At 34.4% G+C, this 16,563-nt stretch overlaps 1 protein-coding gene across 7 annotated transcripts in view; it reads left to right on the forward strand.

Annotated features, from left to right (window-relative positions):
* Positions 1-16,563, forward strand: part of BIRC6 (baculoviral IAP repeat containing 6) — a 178,306-nt gene that overhangs the window by 145,834 nt on the left and 15,909 nt on the right. For all 7 annotated transcript variants that reach the window (XR_013814683.1, XM_079792682.1, XM_079792686.1 and 4 more), the window contains exons 63-66: positions 3,414-3,631; positions 6,262-6,426; positions 7,363-7,531; positions 8,463-8,673. Coding sequence is in view for 6 of the 7 variants with exons in the window: in XM_079792682.1 (XP_079648808.1) it covers positions 3,414-3,631; positions 6,262-6,426; positions 7,363-7,531; positions 8,463-8,673 (763 nt within the window). In the remaining variant the exon portion in view is untranslated. The remainder of the gene's footprint in view (positions 1-3,413; positions 3,632-6,261; positions 6,427-7,362; positions 7,532-8,462; positions 8,674-16,563) is intronic.

Raw genomic sequence — 16,563 nt, forward strand, 5'->3', positions numbered from 1 at the left:
GTTAATTTGCATACTCACTCTGATTGGCTATGGCCGTAGCGAAGGTACGGTCGATTTACATGTTTGTCTATTATTCTGTAAGAAATCTTTAAATAAAATAATTATATTCATTCATTTGAAAGGTATTTACTTAGTGCTTATAAAATTGCTGGGCATCATTGGAGGGATTTAAAGATGAAGCTGGTATTTATACCCTACCTTCAAGTAGCTAGTGTCCTCCAGTAATAGCAATGAGAATGTGTGTAAATATACAGATCTCACAAGTTATAAAAGCCTTGAGGTCCCTGGCCAGTGTGGCTAAGTTGGCTGTCCGTCATCCAGTGCACTGATAGGTTGCTAGTTTGATTCCTGGTCAAGGCACATGCACAGGTTGTAGACTCAATTCCCAGTAGGGTGTGTGTGTGAGGAAACCAATCAATATTTCTCTCAAAAAAATAAAGTAAAAAAGCATTGAGAGAGCTACAGCATTATGGAGTCCCTCAGGTGTGAGATGATATTTTCACTACCCAGTGATGTGAATAAAGTGGCATAGCAGGATTTAGTGGAGCCATGAAGGATAGTCAATTGAGGTTTGATGAGAGTTATTTTAGAAAGAAAGAATGGTGTGAGCGGTATTTGTATGCTCAGAATACAGGGTATTCTCCCCCCTCCCCCCAAATGTATACACACTTGAACAGCTGACAGCTCAATTATGAAAATGAAATGTATTTTAAGAAACACTCCCTTTATAATGATTCAAAGTGTATATATACATTTTTGGGGGATACCTTGTATATGAAAACTGATAAGATAGCTCATGAAAATTTGCATAACAAATCATGGAAAGCCTTAAAAAGATTTTATTCTAAAAAGCAATGAAGATTTATTATTAACATTAAATAAAGAAGTGATGTGATGAACATTTTTTAAAAGTGAATTTGGCAGCAATATTTAGATTAAAGTGAACAAATGAGGAAAATAACAATATATAATAATGTGTTTTATAATATAACTAGAGGCCTGGTGCACGAATTCGTGCATGGGTGATGTCCCTCAGCCTGGCCAGCGATCAGGGCCAATTGGGGCAGACTGGCCGGGGGAAGGGAACGGGGGAAGTTGGCTGGCCGCGGGAGGTTGGCTGTGGAAGTGCACTGACCACCAGGGGTAGCTCCTGTGTTGAGCATCTGCCCCCTGGTGGTCAGTGCGCGTCATAGCTACTGGCCGGTCATCGCGTCCTAACAGTCGCTTAGGCTTTTATATATATTGACTAGTGTCCCGGTGCACGAAATTCGTACATGGTGGAGCTGGGGGTGGGGGTTCCCTTAGCCGAGCCTGCACCCTCTTCAATCAGACATCCCTCTCGCAATCTGGGACCACTGGCTCCTAACCACTCGCCTGCCTGCCTGCCTGATTACCACTAACTGCCTCTGCTTGATTGCCCCATGCCCTCCCCTGCCGGCCTGATCTCGCCCCTAACTGCTCTCCCCTGCTGACCTGATCGCCCTTAACGGCATCTGCCTTGGCCCCCATCACCATGGCTTTATCTGGAAGATGGCTGGTTGCCCGGTCTAATTAGCATATTACCCTTTTATTAGTATAGATAATCATAGGATAGGATTGCTTAAATGGGGAAGGGGAGCCTTTTTCAGTAGGAGGAGATGCTCTTGGCAGACAAAAATACATAATCCCCATATCTGAACTGATAGCCAGCCATATGCACTATAGTGCCAAACTGGTCATTAAATATTGAACCACTTTCTTACACCTTACACCAAACAGCTGTTGCTCTTAAAACCCCTCCTCAGCCCTGACCTTAGGTTCTGCCTTCTCAGTTCACCCAGATTTGGTTCTGATTGGTCGGTTTCTATGCCAGTCATTGTCTCCAGGCCTATCTCCAGGCCTGATCAGAGAAGCGGGGCTGATCATCAGCCGTCCCAGGCTACTGGCAAGTGGGCTGAACTGCTGACCTCTCAGAGAGAAAGAGGCTCAGCCCCCTGCCAGTCCTCGCCCATCCGAGCCTGCTGTGTGCAGCCTGGCATTTGGTTGTCCCTCTGGTTGTTTTTGACGTGATGGACTCTGGGTTTTTATATATTAGGACTATCCTATATAATAAAGAGCTAATATGCTAATTAGACCGGACGGCAGAGCGACCTTCTGGAACGACCTGCTGGAATGACCAGTGGGTGGGGGGCGGGGTTGCGGGGCCGTGAGGCAGCCGGAGCTGTGAGGGCTGAGGCAGCTGGGGCTGCGAAGGCTACTCTTGCACGAATTTCATGCATCGGGCCTCTAGAGTGTGTGTGTGTGTGTGTGTGTGTGTGTGTGTGTTTGATTAATAACAGAAAACTATGGTGATTATTTCCTGTGGGCTGGTAATTTTAATAGAAAGAAACAAAGAAAAATTCCAATAAGGGTAGTAGCCTGGCAAGTAGATTTTCATTTGGTTTGCCTCTAATTCTCCAGTTAATGACTATTAAATTAGAAAATTTGTACATTTTTGTTATTTTAAAGTCACAGAGAGAAGGGTAAGAACCATTGTCTTTTATTTATTTATATTATTATTTTAAAAAATATATATTTTATTGATTTTTTACAGAGAGGAAGAGAGAGGGATAGAGAGTTAGAAACATCGATGAGAGAGAAACATCGATCAGTTGCCTCTTGCACACCCCCCACTGGGGATTTGCCCGCAACCAAGGCACATGCCCTTGACCGGAATCGAACCTGGGACCCTTGAGTCCGCAGGCCGACGCTCTATCCACTGAGCCAAACCGGCTTCGGCAGAACCATTGTCTTTTAGAATTCTATTGTAATATAGTAGATATAACTTTAAACAGAAAAGGAAATAGAATTTCCTTTATGCTATTTCAGACTATTTTTAGTTACTATACGATGAGTGGTTATTAGAAACCACAATTCTGACATTCCTTTCTGCAGTGATTGTCTCATCCACAATTCATGTGACTAGTTTTTGATGTTTGTTTTTGCATTTAACACTCCTTTCTAGCTAAAACATATTAGAAAACTATATTGCAAACAAAACAAAATAGTTTACCTTTATTACCTGTTTGTGGTTTAAACTAATTCCAAGTCAAGCACACTTACTTTCATACTTTTGTATGAAACTTTTCATGTTTCTTTTTTACTTGTTAGATTTTAGTAAAAATTCTAGCTTATAGTAAATTTAACATAGTCTAGCTATTAACTATCATATGAATATATTTCAAGATTTTTTTTGTAGTTTATATATGATGTCTTTCAGTGCTTTTCCAGACATGATTAAATTTTAAGTTATTCACTATTGTATTTGTGGTATTTGGGTTGCTTCCTAATAAATATAGTGATACAATTTTCTAATAAAATGTCATTATTTGTGATCCTGTATATTGTTTCTTATTGTAAAATATTTTTAATTTTGAGTTCTTTCTTAAATCTAGGTCATATTCTGCAGTCTCCATCAGCCAATGTGCTTCCAACCCTCCCCTTCCACGTCCTTCGTAGTTTGTTTAGCACTACACCTTTGACAACCGATGATGGTGTGCTGCTGAGGCGGATGGCGTTGGAAATTGGAGCAGTACACCTCATTCTTGTCTGTCTCTCAGCTCTGAGCCACCATGCCCCTCGAGTTCCAAACTCTAGCCTCAATCAAGCAGAGGTAGGTTCAGTTTTAATTCTTTAGATTATGAAAACCTAATTTAATTCACAGAGTACAGAATGTAGTTTTTTTCTGAAGTAATCAGGAAGGCAAATTCATTAATGGCATAAGCAAATTTAATTAGGATACAATATACAGGTTCAAAAATGTAGTTACAACATAACTTCCATCATTAACATAAAATGAGCTTATTAACGATACTTTTTAGACTAGCAGCAAAAAAAGAAAATATCTATAAATCTGAAAAATATGTGTACTTCTCTTCATAAAATTTATAACATTTAAAAAAAACAACACTATTACAAACTTTTTTTGTCAAAAGCACTAATAAGAAATGAAAAGAAAACTACCAAATGGGACACTATGTTTATGTATATATGATAAGGAGTTTATATCCAGAATATTCAGAGAACTTCAAAAATTCCCAAAAGGCAGGAAACCCAATAGGAAAATAGATGAAAGGTTAGAATGGACACTTTATAAGAGAGGCAATTTAACCAATAAATGTGAAAAAGTGATCTGTTTCTTTGGTTTTCAGAAAACCTCTAATACACTATAATTGCACACCCATCAGAATGTGTAAAATTACAAAAAACACACAAATATTATTCTATTTTCATTTGTAATAATGTAAAGGTAATAGGATAGATGAAATAAATAGTATAAAAATAGTAGAATGGATAAAGTAATTGTCTACTATGTAATGGAATTCTATACTAAAGTAATGAAAGAAAACAAGTGTAGCCAACTACACATAACAGTATTGATTAATTTGACAAGCAAACTAAAATTCTAGACATAAAGGCATATATGCAGCATGGTTCCACTTAGATAATGTTAAAAAATTAGAAAAAATAGAACTACAGTGACTAGGGTGTCATGCTTAGGTAGTAAAATTATAAAAAGAATAAGGTAGTTATGAGTATAAAAATCAGGAGGATTCTGTCTAGTGTGGCTCAGTAGTTAAGCATCGAGTTATGAACCAGGAGGTCATGGTTTCATTCCTGGTCAGGGCACATGCCCAGGTTGTGGGCTCGATCCCCAGAAAGGGTTGTGCAAGAGGCAGCTGAGCAGTGATTCTCATCATTGATGTTTCTATCTTTCCCTTCTCTGAAATTAACAAATACATATTTTTAAAAATCAGAATGAATGAGGTTGTGATGAATAGGAGATGGAATGAGGGCAGTTTCTTACATGTAATGATCTCACTCTTGACCTGCATGGTTAAAATTGTGTTTATAATTAATTAAACTTGATTTGTTTGTTTTATGTTCCTTCTGTATATATATTATACTTCACATTTATAAATTTTTTAAAAATAGCTTTTTTTATCAGTAACCTTAATTATTCTATTGGTAATGTTTATATGGCAATAAAATTTTTATGATTTATTTATCAGTTTATTTTATAAAATGTGGAAGATGGAATTTCTTAGTCACAGTTCCATAAAACTATATTGCAGATCAGTTCTGAGAGTATTGTTTGTACATAATATTCTTCCTTTTATTTTTTAAAGTAATAATTGCCAATGATGTGAGGGTACTAGTATATGAAATTTAATGAAAATTCTTTAAAGAAGGTTTGTTGTTACAAAATTAATTTTACAATCCACAAAAGTAATAATAAAGAATTGAACTTTACAGAGTTTGAGATTATTTTTAAAAAACCAATACGTCTCATTTTTTCTGTCTCTGTATCATTCACATTTTTAATATGTTCTCTATTCCCAAGATTTTTTTACACATCACTTTCTGAACAAGAAAGAAATTAAGGATTACTCCTAGAAATAGAAGCAATCGTACTTAGTGTGATTGAAAACTTGTGACAGCCATCATGGAATTCTCCTGATGGATGCTTTATTATATACCTTAAAAGATCTGGTTCACGTCCCTATTCCTTTCACTGTTTCTTTTATCTAATTTTGAGTCATTGACTCTCTTGTCATTAAGGTGCTTTACTCCATTTTTTCCTAATATATGTATTCAATCTTTCTTGTTGAGATTATTACAGATAACCCTCTTTTTTCTAACCAGTTCACACCCCTCCCCAGGCCTTCGCCACCCTAATTCTATATCCATAGGTAATGCATACATGCATATAAGATCTTTGTCTATTCTTTCCCCGTCCCCCCCAGCATTTCCTTTCCTCTGAGAATCGTCAGTCTGTTCCATTTCCATGCCACTGATTCTATTCCATTCACCAGTTTATTCTGTTCATCAGATTTTTTTTATTCATTTGATTTTTAGATTCACTTGTTGATAGATACGTATTTGTTGGGGTTTATCAGTATTTCATAGGGCTGAATTATATCCCATTTCATGTATATACCACAATTTGTTTATTCATTTATCCACTGATGGGTGTTTGGGTTGTTTCTACTTTTTTGCTATTGTAAATATTCTTCCTTTGAACATGTGTGTACATTTATTTTAGTATCAATTTTATTTCTTTGGATATACCAGTATTCCTAGGAATGGAATTGCTGGGTCACATAGTAATTCTTTATTTCATTTTTTTGAGGAATTTCCGAACTGTTTTCATTAGCAGCTGAACTATTTATATTCCTACTGATAAATATTTTGAAGATAAATAAAACCAAATAGTAATACATTTTTATGTTTTGTAATAAGCCTCAGGTATCAAGCTCTCATAACCCTACATCAACAGAAGAACAGCAGCTATATTGGGCCAAAGGGACTGGTTTTGGGACAGGCTCTACAGCTTCTGGATGGGATGTGGAACAAGCTTTAACTAAACAGAGGCTGGAAGAGGAACATGTTACCTGTCTTCTGCAGGTACATTTGTAAAGTTGATATTATCAGTGATAATAATTAAATTATTTTTTGTATTTGTATTGATTTTTAAGTATTGATGGCTATCCAAATCATCTTCAGCTACTTTTATGAAGCCCATATACTCCCTGTTCTAAGTTCTTTTAAGAGACCACTGGGTAAAGATTGCTTTTTCCTACTGGTAATTCTAAATTTCTTCCCTGGGAGTAAAGTGACAAGAATGAAATTATTCAACAAGTGGAAAATCTATCTCTTTCCAGTAATCTCAACTTAAGTGCTAAATATGGACTCTTAAAAAAACTATTATTTACCTACTTTTATATATCTTTGTTTCTTACACTGTCTATAACCTTTCTAGAAATCAGGGAAGTTGAACTAGTAGAGAAAGTCTTTAATACCATAGAAATGAGACGAGGAGGTGCATCAATCAAATGATTAATATTGGTCAAGTCTTTGAGCATTTGTTTTTGGCAATTCTATAATGAACGGGTTATTTTTAATATAAAATTCTAAGATTGTGTCCCCCTCAAACTGTATAGTGAATATATTCAATAAAATAAATAATATCAAGAGTTGCTACTAAGGTTTTAAGTTTTTGTTCTAGTCACATATAGGGTGGGGCAAAGGTAGGTTTCCAGTTGTATGTGAAACAGTTTATTCTTGTATTATTATTTATTGTTGTATTATTTTTCCATACAAACAACTTAATCCTGCTTTTACACCACTTTGTATGGTGCCTCATGCAAACACATCCTTTCCTTTTGAAAGTTTAAAGAAAAAATGCCTTCTTTTTAAGTCATACAGTGCAAGAGATTGATTGAGTTGAAAATATGTACTCTTGGAATTCAGACAATATCTAACACAATATATTTTTTTAATTATATGAAGCTTAAATCCAATTTAAATCCAGCAAATTTTTTATTTTATTTTTTATTTTAGGTTCTTGCAAGTTATATAAATCCTATGTGTGGTGCAATAAATGGAGAAGCTCAGTCATCTCATGAGAGCAGAGGACAGAATAGTAATGCCCTTCCTTCTGTACTTATAGAGCTGCTCAGTCAGTCCTGCCTCATCCCAGCCATGTCATCTTATCTAAGAAATGATTCAGGTAAATCATGTTTTAATATTCCTCTGAGATATCTTTGTGGGCAAGTACTTTTGCTTAATTATTTTGTCACTATCAGTTTAAACAGTAAAAATATTTGGTGATTTACCCCAATCTATGTAGGAATGAGTTTAATAGATTTATTTTTTGAAGTTTTTTTCTGGAAATATTTAGTTTGTGTATGTATGGGGAGTAGAGGGGCCCTAATTTGATACTATGTAGTCACCTATCCTAGAACACAGACTGGAAAAGACCTCAATGAACACTTAGTGTTCTTACTTGGTTTTAGCACATTGGATTAACATGAAATCAGTAACATAACATAACTCTGTTGGCTAACTGTACGTAACAAACTTAGCAATTTAAAAAATATAATTTAGAAAGTTTTTCTTCAAAGAATTTAATTCAATAAACTGTCTTTAAGAGAGTTGTTACAAAGATTATACAAAACAAACTTTGCAGCCATAGTTTCAAGGTAGGTACCTGGACCAAATAATTGTACATTTATTAGGGTATTTTACCTTTAACGTTCTTAAAAGGAATGATAAAAGCCCTTAAAGAGAGAAAGTAGTTGATTTCTTAGATACAGTAGCTTCATCATTTCAATTTTTAAAATATATTTTCACGTTATACCAATAAATGTATTTACTGCCACAAGGTACTATCTGAACTACTTAATCATTTTTATGTGCAATATAACTATGTAGTTACTTAATTCTTGGTCTCTCCCCAATTCTGTGCCTTACTTACTTTTTGTTTCCTAAATGTGCTTATTATTATACTTTCTATATTGGCGCTTTATAAACATTGCTATTAATCGATTTACTAACCAACCAATTAATCTTAAGATTCAAATAGAAGCTATATTGCTGTGGGCTTACTGTTAGATTGCACTTGTTCTCATTTTGTACTTGCCCCCTCATCCTTCTTACAGTTCTCGACATGGCAAGACATGTGCCACTCTATCGAGCTCTGCTGGAATTGCTCCGAGCCATTGCTTCTTGTACGTCCATGGTGCCCCTATTGTTGCCTCTTTCTACAGAGAATGGTGAAGAGGAAGAAGAACAATCAGAGTGTCAAACTTCTGTTGGTACATTATTAGCCAAAATGAAGACCTGTGTTGATACTTACACTAACCGTTTAAGGTACTATACTTTATTCATTTCTCTTGTCCTTGATTTGTCTTTTTTTATATAACTTTTAGGGTTTTCTAAATGACATGTGCTAATTAAACACAAATACACCCAGATAGTGTATAAAACTCCAAAGAAAAAGTATCCACTGAATTCTACACTCAGGAATGTTTATTTACATTGGCTTACCTAGCATCTCCATATCTGATATTATAATTTTTCTTAAATACTGGTACATTTTACCAGTTTTACAGATAGATGCTAGTTTTACCCAAAATTGAAGTCAAAGACACCTTTCAGTATCAGTAAATACGTATTGCTAGCAGTGTACTTAATACTTCTAGGTTTGCATGTTATATAGATGCTGTATTTTACATAACCATCTATTAGTGGACACTTGGGTTATCACAACCTCAGACACGCATGTTTTGGGGCATGTAGAAATCTGCATAGTAGATTCATAGATGTGGGATTATTGGATGATGAGTTAATTCCAATTTCATTTTGATACATATAATTCACACTAAAAACTTTTTTTTTTTTTTTTACAAGTCAGAGGTTCAATATTTCTTGGAGTTACAAAGTATTTATCTTCATGGAATATTGAATTTTTAAATAAATATTTGGTGTAAGTTTATACCTCACTAGATTCAGATGATGAGTTTTGTTATCATAAACTCTTTTAAATTAACCTAGTAAACCTTTTCTTTTAGCAGAACCTATTCAGTGGTGGTTAGTTTTACTTAAAGATGACTTAATTTTGATTTTTAAGGCATTTATACTGCCAGTGGGAGTTTATTCCTTTGTCGACAGTCTTTTGAGTCAATGTTCTTTACCGTCATTGTAATATATTTGTTCTACCTATTCTGACTTAATTTTAAAGGACCTAAAATTTGAGAATAATGGTATCTGTCAAATAATGGTAGAGAATTGGTCACTGGAAGAATAGTTTTTTGTCAATCTTCACCTTTCAGGAAGAAGTCAACTTCTCAGATAATCCTGACTCTGTTAATTTATGTTACTGTCATGATCACTTTAAAAACTAGTTGCTCACTGCCAGGCATAAGGATCATAAATTAGAGGTTATAGAAGAATCAATTAGCAGTGATAAAAAGCTGTAGGTGTATACTACTCTTTTACCAGGGTAGGAAAATGTAAAGGCATATTTTCTTTGATATTATGAGATTTACTTCTCTTGTAGAGAAGAGAATATATTATGTGTAATCCAATCCTTCATTGTGGCAAAAATATTTCTTTAACTAGTAACCTCATCAGCCAGTTTAATTATAGCAAAATAGTGTGGTGTCACAATTGAACTGAAGATATAATGTCTCATTGAAGAAATGCCTAATTGAGCATTCTTTTCACTGCGTTGGCCACGTGTGTTTGTTATTCCCATACAATAAACATATAATTTTAACAGCAATTAATACAAAATATAAAGAGCTTTGAAATTGCCATTATGTATTTTTAGGGGGAATTTTGCCCTGTGTTTCTGTATCTTATGTTTCTGTATTTTGAGATGTAATGTAGTAGTTTATAACTGAAAATGGAGAATTTATGAAACTTTGAGAGATTTTCCCTCAGGAGTATCTTATTTCTTGGATGAAAAATTGTCTTAAACACTTGGACTGTTGTTATATTATCTCTGGTTAAAAAATGACAAATTTTTTGTTGTTATAAATGTCAAAATAAGGCCATTTAAAATAAGAATAACTTTCTATATACTGCTTATTTCCCTATCAAATTTTCATTTGATCCTGCAAAAATATAGTTCTAGTATATTGAGTTCTAAGATAATGATAGAAGATGCTTATTTCAGTGAATGGAAATTTTGCACCTAGAGTTCCTTTTTGTTTGTTTTTCTTAATGTATTTTCACAAGAGCTCTTTATTTTCTACTTGGTTACCTGGAAAAAATTATTGTTTACATTCCTTCCTTCTTTAATGAGAAAAAAAAAATGACACTTCAAACTTCTAAATTGTGTACCAACAAAACATGCATGTGAAGATCATAGTGACTTCACAGAGCTCATTTGTTATTTTATCTTTACAGTGACCTTGTATAGTAACTATTTCTAATAATAGTTTTATTTTACTGAGAACAAAACACTGCTAGTGACTTTTGTATGAGAGTTTGAATATATCTCTTACATTATACAGCCTCTGTTAGGAAAAGAAAGCAGTGGAGACATACATTATATAAAATCCCTACTTTCCTTTTAAGGTATGACACATTGAGAATTCATTTTCTACCTTACAGAGAGAAGGTAAAATCTATTCCAGTCTGTCAAGACTAAAGATATTTTTTCTCATATTTTCATTATAAAAGAGTTAAAATAAAATGAGCAATATAGTCCAGTTTCCTATAGAGTTAAAAATAATTCCTAAGTTCAATTATTTTTTAATTGAGTTTTAGAGAGCGAAAAAAGGAGAGGGAGAGAAAAACATCAATGTGAGAGTGGCTGCCACCTGCAGGCTCCCGACTGGGGATCAAGCCTGCAACCCAGGCATGTGCCCTGACCGGGAATTGAATTGGCAACTTTTTGGTGCACAGGATGACACTCAACCAACTGAGCCACACTAGCCAGGGTGGCCTAAATTCAATTTTAACACTGATTCAAAGTGTAAAACTTCCCCCTCACCTCATCCACCTACTCCATTTCCAACTGTATTTAAAAAAACAAACAAAAGGATACTGTGAGAAGAGAGTACTCAGGGCAAGTATGTCCTGTTTATATATCACTTATAGGATATGCTTTATTGGGGTTTGGAGTGTGTGTAGGTGTACCCCAGCTTAGAACAGTTTTACACTATTTTTGTCTTTGCACTCTTATTAAGAAATGTAAGGGTGAATAAAGTACATCTATTTAGTATAAGGATTTTTTTAAGGTTAGAACAAGTACTAGTTTACTAGTTTTGTTTATATACCTTATTGCCTTATGTTCTTTCTCTTGTTAACTTCTCATTTGTTCCTTTTTTAAAACATCAAACATACACTTAAGGCATGCAAATTTTTATTCATTTATTTTTGCTTCAAATGAAGTTTTAATATATTTAACTCTTTGGTCATCTTAAAGGAAACATATTTGCTATTTAGTCTGCGGATGATTTTCATTGCAATTATTTCTTCTGTGCATGTTATATTTACAATTTTTATCTTTTGTGGATGAGAGAAATTAAAATGTTTTGCCCAAGTACAAAGAGGAAGTTAACTTTTGCTGTTGGGAATAACCTAATTGAGATTATCCTATTTTGAGGCCATTGTTTAAACCCAGCTAATCTGGTTCTCAGAATTCAAAGAATGAATGCTATAGGATTCTCCCCCAGCCTGAAACCTCTGTGAGAGGAAAGAGAAGGGATCGCTAAGAAGCTGAAAAGGCAGGTCATGCACCTTGCTTTTAACTGATTTGTGCATTAGAAATTTTTTTATTGTATTTAGATAGGTGAGATCTGGCCTGGTAAGAAGAGCATGACTGATTTGTTCATTTAACAGATATTTATTGAATGCTCATGGGAGCACAACAGGAAAATTGCATCCTCTTTCTGAGGGACTGACCAATTGTGGGAATAATAACTAAACAGTTTTAATAGCACAGTTTATGGTATATTAGAAGTAGAAGAATCAATCCAGATTTGGAGACCTAAAGATTAAGTAGGGACTGGCTAAATGAAGAGGGGAAGGGGCTGGCATACCAGGCTGTAGGAATTATGTTAGCAGTAAAAGAAAGCAGCACATATTTTGGGAAACTTAAAACGTTTGGTGTGCCTGGGTGTAGCATGGGTGGGAGATAGGGGTAAGAGATGAGGCTATAGATGAAAGGAGAGGCTAGAAGATGAAGTGGTGTATTATAGCTACTTACTCTTAAATGTATTACAGTTATTTACTCTTAACTGTGATGAGCACTGAAAGGCCTTATAAAAAGGCTGTCTTGCAGTAGCTGAGTGGTTGTGGTGGGAGTTGGGACAAGACTCAACTGCCCTGGAAGAGATTTTCATCCTTTCCATCTCAGTCGTAGAGCTGAATGCTTTCTCCTCCTCTGCCATTTCTGGGATTGTGGATGTGTAGACATTAGCATTCTTGCTCTTGTATTATGGACTTAAAGAGAAAGTTAGTTCCTAGGTAGAAATAAATTCTGCGTTCCAGACGTTTGACTTAAAAAAGCAATTATGTAAATCACTTGTTAACTGCATTATTGTGTGTATGTGTTAATGTTGGAAACTGCACATTTATCCCTGGCGTAAATGGGTCTTGTAGCGTGGTTTCCTTTGTTCACACATAAGGATCTGAAGTCTGTAATCCCAGGCAGAAGTTTTCTTTTTAAAAAAAAAAATATTTTATTGATTTTTTTACAGAGAGGAAGGGAAAGGGATAGAGAGTTAGAAACATCAATGAGAGAGAAACATCGATCAGCTGCCTCCCGCACACCCCCTACTGGGGATGTGACTGCAACCAAGGTACATGCCCCTTGACCAGAATCGATCCTGAGACCCTTCAGTCCACAGGCCGACGCTCTATCCACTGAGTCAAACCGGCCAGGGCTCTATTATTTTCTTAAAGCTGTTATCCAGCTAAAATTGTAGATGTGGAAAACTTGTATAATAGTAAGTAGGTTTTTGATAAAATTTTTCTGGAGACTTTTCATCTATATTATTTTAGACTTCATCTAAATATAAAAAGAGTGCTTATATAATCATATTTTATTAATCTGATCAATAAGTTAAACTGTTTTCATGATTGGGAACTGAAGGAAATTTTTCTTGGTAGAAATTCCTTATCAGGGCCGCAGCATTTATGAGGAAGAACTTTCAGATCTTATACCACCTATGTTATTGTTAGAATCTTTCTTTATGCCTGCTAGTTCTGTAATTACTGCTGAAATTTTGCTGTTAAATATAGAGTAATATATGTGACATATAATATGTGACTCTATATTTAACAGCAAAACAAATTTTTGGTTAAATATAGAGTAATATATGTATAACATGCATATACATGTTATATATTAATATACATACATCTGAAAAGAGCTTCTGAATTTTATTTTTGAAACCATACATTCTAGGGCATTTCTAATTTTCCTGAATTATAATTGTACCTTAATAATGAAATGATTATCTCTTAGGGTTGAGGATTCGTTTGGTGACTGATAATTGCATAACTATAATGGGATTGTTAGTGTAAGCCAGAGCATTACTCAAGGAATAACCACATGTTTATTATGTTCATCTTTCCTGGCTTATCTGGTAAATTATCCTGTTGACATGGCAGTGTGGCTACCAGGAGTGATTTACTGTGATTTCATCTGTTTTTTAGAAGTTGAGAGTTTCCAGGCTGTTGTTAAGTATTTGCTATACAAATTGGATTAAGATGACAGTGTTTTAATATTCTTTTATTCATAATTCTATGGTTTCAGTATCCAGCAACAGCACCTCTCTTAATGCATCCTTTCAAGATGCGCAATTACTAATAATTGCATAGAGTTAATTGAGTCTAACAGTTAATGTAGACAAACTAATATTGCTGTTAGCTGATTATTACTAAGCAATTTGATTAAGATAAATCAGGGATAACATTCCTTTTGGAAATGCAAAAGGCTCAGCAAAAGTGTATTAGTTCAAAATAGAGAATTTTACATTCACTTTCCAACTTTTGTCTAAAACATAATTATCAGCATTTTGGGGGAAATCTTTAAAAGGTATATGACATGTTTGTATATTATTCCTTTTTTATTTTTCAATTACAATTTACATTCATTGTTATTTTGTATTGGTTTCAGGTGTACAGCATAATGGTTAGACATTCATACTACAAAGTATTCCCCCCTGATACTTCCGGTATTCACCTGTCATCATAAATAGTTTGTATATTAGTCTTACAGCATTTGAAAATACACTTTAACTATACATGTAAGGTAAAATACTGTTGTACTGGCTATTGTCATTTTTTATTTGACATTCAATTAAAAGAGGAATGGCAAGGAAAAGAGGTCATTGCTCCTGTCTAAGTAGTCAGGTATTGCCTGTTTTAAAAATTCTTATGGCACACTGGTTGAAAATCGCTCGTCTAGTGTGAAAATTGATCTGTTGTCCACAAAATAATCACTCTGCAAGATGTGACCCCTTAGCTTTTATGTACCATCATGGTGAAATCCATCTCCTGCTGGTTCTTCCAGCCTGTGTTATCTCAAGATGAAGTCAGTCTACAGCAGTAGTAGTTTGGTTTCACTTTTGAATAAGTTTGATATTTCATAGCTTCCTTGGAGTAGGAATAAAGGCATTATTTTGTTTTTGATGTTCTGTGCAGACTTTTCCTGATGGACTCCAACAGGCAAGTAATCATAGTTAGTATTTGACAGGTTCACCAAGAATTTGAAAGAGGGACTTGCTGTCAAATAGTCTTAATTGGTTATGAGGACCTGACAGATGACTGCATTTGAGTGTAAGGTGTCCTGGACATTGAACTTCTCTGTAACAGCATTAAAGCAAGCGTTCTTTATTGCCTTTTCCTTTGGCTATCTTAAAGCGTTTTCCTGGTGCAAAGAAGTTTATCATATTTTAAAATCACAGAATTCTCTTGTAGAAATAAATACCCAATTTCTTTTTATCTAACTAAGCAATAAGATTAGTTGACCTACTTCTTCAAAGGCATATATATATATAAACATTTTTTTTATCAAACTCTTACTTTAACTCCCGTAAGCTAGTTATCTAGGGCTTCAATCAGTTAAGAATTTTCCATTCCAGTCCTCCCACTACTTTGTTTCCCTTGGAAAAAACATTTCCTAGTTTCTTCTCTTTTTCCTCTGCCTTTCAAAACCTACAAAATTAAAAGGGCATGATTTCCTAGCCAAGAAGCATTTGTTTTGACCATAAAGTTCAGTTGTTCATCAACCTTTTACTGGGTGATGGAGATAGCAATGCCAACATTTATTTTAAAGTTCTTCCTCAGTCGGATTGCCATTTGGCGATGTATATTATTTGAGACAACTCCATTGCACACAGTACCTTCATTGTCTTCTGATGTTTAATGTGACCTAAAAGTTACTATATTTTTATCTGATCTAGAAATTAAGGTTTTATTTTTAAAGGCTACTCATACCTTTGTTTTGAATATTTTCTTCTATCATGCTGCTTATTAATGCTTCCCAAGAAGAGGAAGCTTTTATTTTCAACTTTGATTTAAACCATATTGAAAACTACAAGTGGCAGTTTGTTTGCAAAAACTTAAGCAAAAACAAAAGGGAATCTAGAGATAAAAATTAAGCTTTAAATAAATCACAGAAAATATTTCATCTTACAGTGATCTTTGCCCCATTTACTGGTGCCTTTCAGTGGTCACTTTAATGTCTTCTGGAGATATGAGAAGTAAATAGTTGTCCACAGTAATATTATTAAAAAATATTTTTGCTTACATTTAATATTAATTTTTTTAAACTGTAATTCCTGGCGAAGAGCTTTAGAACTGTGAACTGTGACACAGTACCTTTTATAGGTAAATGTAGAAGTTTCATTTTCCTGTAGTTTTAGAATCTTTCCCTAAGATGCTGATTCTTAATAGTCCTGAATCTGGACATTTCAGGATGTAGTCTCCAGATTACTTCTTCTTTAAATTGTTATTTCAACTGCATGAATGTTTTGTCTTTAGAATTAGGAGTGCAGGAGTTGAAATGGTCTTCTTTAATGTTCTAAGAAAATAGCTACATTATGCTGTTTTCAGTTTAGAGATGATTAAAAAGAACATAATTCTGGTATTTTGTATTTAGTCTTACAAATATCCAACTTAATTTGGGTGATATTAGCAGAGGCAGTTTAATATAACTGAATGTTGAGTTATGGTTTTTTTTTTTCCTTTTGTTTACACAAGAAAGGTTTGCCCATTTTGCTCACATCCTAGTTCAGA

The sequence above is a fragment of the Cnephaeus nilssonii genome (assembly GCF_951640355.1).
Source record: "Cnephaeus nilssonii genome assembly, chromosome: 15".
Lineage (NCBI taxonomy): Eukaryota > Metazoa > Chordata > Mammalia > Chiroptera > Vespertilionidae > Cnephaeus > Cnephaeus nilssonii.